The sequence below is a fragment of the Cariama cristata genome, unplaced genomic scaffold (assembly GCF_000690535.1).
Source record: "Cariama cristata isolate BGI_N322 unplaced genomic scaffold, ASM69053v1 scaffold28596, whole genome shotgun sequence".
Taxonomy (NCBI): Eukaryota; Metazoa; Chordata; class Aves; order Cariamiformes; family Cariamidae; genus Cariama; species Cariama cristata.
The window spans coordinates 1-7,844 of NW_009620817.1; the positions used below are offsets into that span (position 1 = coordinate 1).

Genomic DNA, 7,844 nt, shown 5'->3' on the forward strand with positions numbered 1-7,844 from the left:
CATTTAACTGTCAAAGTGAGAAGTAGAAATATAATTCACCAGTAGGTTACAGCCCTATATTTTTTTTTTCCCAAACGTTTTAAGGATTTTAGAATTACGGCTAGAGTTTCACAAAAAAAAAGTTTGTGAAGGTTGGGGGTTTGGGGTGTTTTGGTTTGTTTGCAGGGTTTTTTTGTAATGCTTTTATCAAAGTGCTTAAGTGATAGCCGGATGTTTGGCATCTGTTTGTGTAACTCACACAGTACATTAGGGGAAACCTGGGAAAGAACTCCTATGTCTTTCCCAAAAGCTGCCTGTCCTTCTCTCCTGACCACACAGAAAAATTTGAGCAAGTGCAAACGTAAGTACTGTATGTGATGTTGCTGTCTTGTCACCTGGGGGACACTGCAGGAAGGAAGAGTCATGGCTTGCTTGCTATATGTTAGTTAAAAGGCATAAAGTCACAGTAGGAACACTGGGACACATGCAAAGGCTTGTCGTCTCACTAGTCGGGCCAGAACCAGAACTGAGAACGCACTAAAGACAAAATCACATGACTTTTATAGTCATGGAGTTTAGTTTTCTGGTCAGCTATTAAAAAAAAATAAAATTGAGGGAATTACTTAACACACACACAGTCGTGGCCCTAATTTGAATGAATGGAAGCAGCGACTGAAAACATAGCCTGCTCTCGAACCACTGAATATGAGCAATTTCCAATTCACCTTTCTCCCCAGTGTTATTTCTTCCGAGCTCGTAGCCCTTGCACCTGCAGATGATTTGCAGAGGTGTGCAATTCCTTGTGATTTCTCCTTTCTCCATTAACATGATGGTGCTTGTAGATGGAAATGGTGTCAGCTCAAATCACTGAGCAGACAGGAAAACAACTTTCTATACAGGCATATCTCTTAACACTTCTATTGTCTGCTCTTGTTTGCTGACCTGTGTACAATGGGAAAAGGAGCAAAAACGAGGAAGACATCAGCCATTCCCCTTTGAGACCACAAGCGATTAAATGATAAAAACAATGCTATGAGCCCATGAAGTTTGTTAGGTATGTTTGATTTTAACATGTGAGCAAGGGGGCAGAGAAAAGTCTCCTGAAAAATACAAAACCCTGGGAGAATCACTTCCCTCACTGTAGCTAAAAAGGGTTAAATATCCCAGATGCACTGAGAAAAAATTGGCAAAGGGCATTGGGAGATAATGCACTTAAAACAATAGTTAAGGTACATTTAGCTTATGTTGTGCTGAAGCTCAGGAATATTTCTTACCTTCACTTCCTTCAGAATATCATCAGATATCAGAGAGTTGTTGCACACGTCTTCAAATACTTCCTCAACAACCTGTAGTGCTTGAAATGGAGGGCATCACAGCCATAGATTTTCTGGGGCTTCTGTACAATCATCAAAATGAACAACTACATACCTGCATATGCAGAAGATACTCTAAAACTGAATGTCAGAATGTATTGCTTTGTTCATGTTCATGCCATTTCTCCTGACAGTATGCAGTAAGAAATGTCATGAGAATCCAGATTAAGTCATGGTCATAGCATGAATTCTGTATTTTGATCATAAGTAAGAAGAAAGCTCACATTCAACAAGACAGGATGTACCAAAAAGACTAGCAGAAAACAAAGATGACACAGATTCGTGTGACAGAAGACAAATACTACATTGTGCCTCAACTTGTTGTTGAATATCTTGCTTACATCTTTACATCCAATCCTTCCACAAGTATAAATTAGTCTGTCTCTCTCTACTGACTTCAACAGATCATCTCCAGGTTTGGAAGAAGCAGTCCTTGGAACATGTCATGTTCATTAAAGCAACTGTTAGTTCAGAGAGACATAATTAATATATCAATAACCCAAGAAACCTTAGCTAAGGAATACAACAGTTAAAATCATACCCTTATAATCTCATGGTTATACATGCTAGTTCTGAGCAATACCTGGCAGAGAAACATAAAGGGTCTCAGAGGCAATCTGTGCTGTATGTTCCTCTGTCACGGGAACTATTTCTCTAGAGTGCTGCAGGCCTCACTTCAAAGTGCTCTGTACCTAAGATCAACTTTTTCACAACAAGCCTCTTGGGCAGATAATAGACTATGGCAGTTTTTCACTTGGTGAATACCTTTGTCTCAAACCGAGGCTGATAGAAATTTTGACCATTTAATCAAAGGGCAAAGATTGCCATCACTGCTAGTTAGTATAGCTTTCTGCTAAGCTTTGCAGCAGAGTTACACTATCTCACAAAAATTGTACTGATTCAAATTGTTTCTGGAGAAAATGTTTTCTGGGAAAAAAATCCTTTAAAAAACACTAGATCAAGCTGTTATCCTGCTATAATACTGCATTTTGCCTCTTCTGTTTCCTCCCATTCCTTCTTCCTTTTAGTCCGTCCTCTCAGCCCAGAGGCATAGGAGAAAGTTTGCTTTAGGGTATTTACCGAGGTGGGAAGTAGCCAAACTTTTTTGGTGAGTTGGTATGGCAGATGATACCTCCTAGAATCCAGTGGAACATGGATTATGCTGCTTCTCCAAGAGTTATACCCACAAGTAGTTGAATGAATTTGTCACCTCACTTCCCTCATTTCATATAGCTTTTCTTGAAAAGTTTTGGTAGCATGTCGGAGGTATACAAGAAAGAGCTCTGCTTATTTGCTTGATCATTTCTTTCCCAGTTTCTGGTATACGTAGCACTGCTATTGGGATGGCTGTTTCAGTCAAGCATGACCTCTATTTTCTCTGTCAGCAGCCATGTCTCCCCTGGTCCGGCAAATCCACTGTTCAATTCTCTGTAAAATGCCCTTGATAAATCAGCTGGCATCTTACAAAGGATGAAAACCTGGCCATAAGTAACACAGTGAGGGGCAAGGTGCCAAATTCTTTCAAAAATTACTCCCAGCTACATGAAATGCCAGTTCTTCTCCAGCCCACACTAGCCTAGTCATTTCTGAGCTTACTGACCCCCAACTGCTTTCATTAAGTTCCGTCCCTAACTTCTATGAATCCAGTACCTTACTCTCACTCCTGCATTTGGCTCTGAGTGTTGATGAGATTGTTAATACTTCCCTCAGGGCAGCAACTCAAGCAACACAAGCAACTTCTGCAAGGTGTATGTGCTTGGCTGATCAAATTCACTCCCCATCCTACCCACCATGAAAGGCCAGCCAGAGTGCAGCAACCGTCTGTGTGTAAAGAGACAGCCTACACACACACACAAAGAAGGCAGCTTCTTTTACAAATTATCTCAAATGTGCTGCTGGAGAAGACACTGAATATACAGTTCCTACAGAGTTGCTGACCAACAGTGATTTTTCACATCTAGCTTGCAAGTTCCTGCTTTACTGTATACTTAAGACAACATTTCCACATGACGATGGAGGGAAGGGTAAACAGTGGCATACAGCTTTGGGCTCAGGGTTTTGGAGCACATGGTAGATGTGTCTCACAAGTACACAACTAAGAAAACACATTGGATTATCTCTCTGCCAAGAAGAGAGAGGTGATTTTGCCCAAACCCATTCCATTTTCCTGGAACACATATAACCAATTCACCCAGAAAGACAATGCAAAATTTACCTTTCCATCAACACGAGGACTCTTTTTCTTACCTTAGCCAGCTTTCTCTCATGCTGCTCTGATAACTTCGCTCCCTGTGAAATCATTCTGTAACAGTTCATGCTTTGCTACAAACTCCTTCTGGAAACGTAGGAGTTTGTCAAACTGTTCAGTTTTAGTTGCACCAGCCAAGTATGAAGGTATGAACTGGTATTCCTCCTTGGCAAGCTCCTCAACACACTGTTGGCTGTTCTTAACTGGTTTCTTTTTTAGCATTGTAATCTCTGACACATCTACCTCAACTCTTTTGAGATGCATATGGACACCATCAGTTCCCTCCTCCACTTTCTTTTTAAGCTCTGTCAACTTTCCAGTAGAGCAGAAAAAATCTGCTGAGACACCAACACTGGTCACAGGTGACTGTGGATGTCTGTCGTTAGGGCAGGAAGATTCAGCCTGTGCTGGAAGCAGAGGGATGCTGGAACAAAAGTTACCTGAAAATCTTTTCATCTTCCTTGCTTTCTCATTTTCAGCTGGGAATTGATTTCTTTCTGTCATGAAACTAGTTTGTTTCCTGGCAGAGTACCATGGTCCCTGTTTTATTTTCTCTGAAGGCTTATAAAGCTTGTTATGATTTAAGTGTCCAGAGGTGTAAAGTTTAACATCTGTTCTGCAGGCTATTTCCACACTATCTAAGAGATGAGCCAGGCTCCTCACTTGACCGTTTTGCTCCATGATGAAATGGATTGTTGTAGCACACACTTAAAAGAAAAAGACAAAATACACTTTAAAAAGGGAAAACTTTAGATGACAAAAACTTTCAACACAGAACAAAACTCTTCCACTTTTAGAACTGAGTATTTTGCACAGACATGACCTACAAAAATACGCTACCTTCCTTCTTATCCACAGCAGTATATAAATAATCAGACAGACCTGGAGACACCTGTGGGTTCCTGTGAAGCTCAGCCTCTGCCCACACTTCTTGGTAACACAGTCTCTGACTTTTTTCCCTCAGGTCTCCCCATAAATTCTGCTGCTTGAGAGAGTAGCCTCTTCTGCCCATTCATTAACACTAGGTCTAAGGCTGGTACACTTCTATGGTATAACAAATAATCCCTTTCAGAAACTCTCAGTATTCTTATTGGTGTGTTGGTTTAGAAATTTATTCTTCCTAATTTTAAGCCTTTGTTCTTTGTCAGATAATACTTTGCTACTTGCTATTCTTGTGCCAGCTCTTTACTTTCAGTAGTTCTTCCCTTGTCATCTACTCTTTTATGTCATTTACAGAGAGAAGCGATGGCTCCTCTCAGCCTTCCTCCTTTCACCCAATCTATGTATGTTGTTTACGTATAAACATATTTTTGTAAGGTAGGCTCACCATTCTTCCAGTCATCTCAGTAATGATGCTTTGCTCCTCTTACAGCTGCACAGAGTCACTGAATGGTTGATATTCAAAGGTGCCTCTGGAGATCACCTAATGCAATCCCCCTTTTCAGAGCAGGGTCAGCTACAGCAGGTTGCTCAGGGCCATGATTAGTTGGGTTTTGATTATCTCCAAGGACAGAGCCTCCACAGCCTCTGTGGGCAACCTGTTCTGACGTTTGATCACCCTCACCATGAAAAAAGTTGTTTCCTGTGTTTAAATTGAATTGTCTGTGTTTTCATTTGTGCCCATTGCCTCCTGTCCTGTCACCAGGCACCACCAAGAAGATTCTGGGTCCATCCTCTTTGTTCCTTCCATCATGCATGAGTACACATTGATAGTGCATTGAGGAGGAGACTCAGGGGGTCTTCTGTTCTTTGGGCTGAAGAGCCCCAGCTCTCCCAGCCTCTCCTTATACCTCAGATGTCCCAAGCCCTTAACCACTTTCACGCCCGTCGCTGGACTCAATCCCATATGTCCTTGTCTTTCTTGTACTTGGGAGCCCAGAACTGGACCGAGTACTCCAGAAGTGCCTCATCAGTGCTGAGTAGAGGGAAGGATCACCTCCCTCGACCTGCTGGCAACGCTCTTGCAAATGCAGCCGAGGATGTGCCCGTCCCTCTTTGCTGCAAGGGTATAAAAGGCATTTGAGTTCCTCTGTCCTGAGCACGAATGACAGAACCATACAGAACGTTTAGTCGTGTTCCCATTTTTAAGTGTTGAGCCAGTTTGAGTGACTGTAAATTAAAAGGACTTTTGGTTCAAAATTAAGTTTACTTATTTGAGAGGGAAAATAAAAAAAAAAAGAAAAAAAAAAGGGAAAAAACCCCCCAAATCTTTCTGATGGGATGAGAATAGCATCTTCTGCCAAACTGTCACGGATCGACACATTGGAATAGCATGGATCCAACATCGCCAGAACAACGTTGGCAATAACATTCCTGGAGCATATATACCAAGAAAGGATGCCTCAGCTTCAGACCATAGCTCCTTTGGGATCAAGATGGCATAGTCCATTCTGTGTCACCCTCACGACTCAGAAGGCTCACAAACATTGCAGCTGATAACTAGCTTGTAATTGTGGTGGTAATGGCTTTGTCATCCATTTACTCACTCAGCATTAAATAATGCAATAAACTCAGGTAACATCAGGATATTAACAGCATGATCCTAACACTTGAGAAAAATGGTATGCTGATTTTCCTGATTTTTCCTGGAAGGTGAACCATTGATCAGTTATTTTTTTGAAGGGTGGGGTGGTGAGATCACCATCAAAAATTGCAAGTTTTTCTGTAACTCATGTTATTATTGTACTCTGGCTCAGAGTGACCTAATAAAGGAGTCGCTGTTGCATTCTGGTGTATTTAGCAGTATTTAGGCTTATGTACCTGCAGGACCTTGTTTCCCTGGGGGGTGAGGCAGTGAAGCCCACAGAAGCAGAATTCGGAAGACAAGAGCTTTGTGAGCTGTCTCCAAATGGATAGGAAATTGGAGGAAAACAATGCAAGTCCTTTCAACACTACACTGAGACAAAAGACCAGGCATCAATCAAGGGGCAGGTCGGTGCTCTGTACCTCAGGGAGCTGGACAAGACCTTAAAACAGTTGCACACCCTGGCAGACACCCATACACTATATGAAAGACACTCGAGCCTGCAGGAGGCCATGCTAGGAGGTCAGGGCACAGCCTGACCTCAACATCCCATACCCCAAACCCAATGGCAGCCCATGAGAAAGCTAATGAGAAAGGCAAGAGTACATTTGCATTAATTGTCAGCGTGTGCCAGGATGCTCCAGTGGCATTTGTTCTCAACGCTAGTAACAGACAACGCCAGCTTCAATGAGCTAATATTTCCAAGTGGCTCTCACTTTTGCCTCTCTAGTACAGCTTGCTTCACCTCCTCATGACAGTCAGAATCTAATGTGGCTAAAACAAGTTCCTCTCAGTCCCTCCTGCCTCCCCAGCAAAGTCAGTTTGCACATCTGCCATATTAGCAGCACAGCAGTACTTTTCCTGGCAGGCTGACCCTGCCGGGTGGTAAAGACAAAGGGCTTGTAGCAAGGGGAGGCTTTGAACCAGTGAGTCACAGTGGTGTTACAGGGACCACCTATGTCCAGCAGTTCTGACGCGGCAGGACAAGTTTCTTCACGAAGGGATACAGTCCCTTCACAGAAACACATGGAACCACTGCCTCTTCATTTCAAAGAATACAAGACACCATAAGTTGAATGCATTAACGTGAAAAGAAAAAACAAAGAAACGTGGCCAGCCTGCTCAAGAGCAAAGGGGGTGGAGGAGATAAAACAATGCCAAAGTGAGTTTTTTCCTTCACTCATCACTGGAAAGGTGAGCAGGTAGCTGGTACAGGTGACATCAGCAAGAGAAGGTTTAAAAACACTAATAGCCTGGATAAGCAGATTAGACAGCACTTAGCATAATGTGTTGCTGTTACGGCTGAACCTGATGAACATCTGTCTAGCATATGTGAAAAACTGCCTGAAACAGTCTCAGACGTGTTAGCAGCTACTTTCGAGAAGGACAGCTGGGGACTGGTGAGCCACCAATGATGGGAACAGCGTAAGTACAGAGTCTGTTTAAAAGAAGTGGCGCAGAGAGAAAGGAGATGAGTAAATGCTCAGCAACCGTACCTTCAACTTCCAAAAAGTAAAAAACAAACATCCTGGAGAAATGTAAACTTGCTCTAAGCACCCAGATGACACACAAGGAGCTGAATAACAGCCAGTATGATGGTTATAGAGTGTTAGCGCAGGGGAGAAGCAGTAGCCGTCGCATATTTTGACTTTACTTGGGCTTTTGGCATTGTCTTGTGTAGCGTTCTTATGAGCAAGCAAAAAAAAAAAAAAAAAAAAAA

The 7,844-nt window shown here is 42.4% G+C and overlaps 1 protein-coding gene across 1 annotated transcript; it reads right to left on the bottom strand.

Moving 5' to 3' along the window:
• Nucleotides 1–1,253: 1,253 nt before the first annotated feature.
• LOC104162897 (chromosome unknown open reading frame, human C6orf118) lies at nt 1,254–3,822 on the bottom strand (the record flags this gene model as incomplete). Its single annotated transcript, XM_009701734.1, has 2 exons — nt 3,634–3,822; nt 1,254–1,325 (listed from the first exon to the last, which is right to left on the bottom strand). Coding segments are annotated over exons 1-2 (261 nt in total), but the record flags the coding sequence as incomplete, so codon positions are not given.
• Between the last annotated feature and the right edge of the window lie 4,022 nt (nt 3,823–7,844).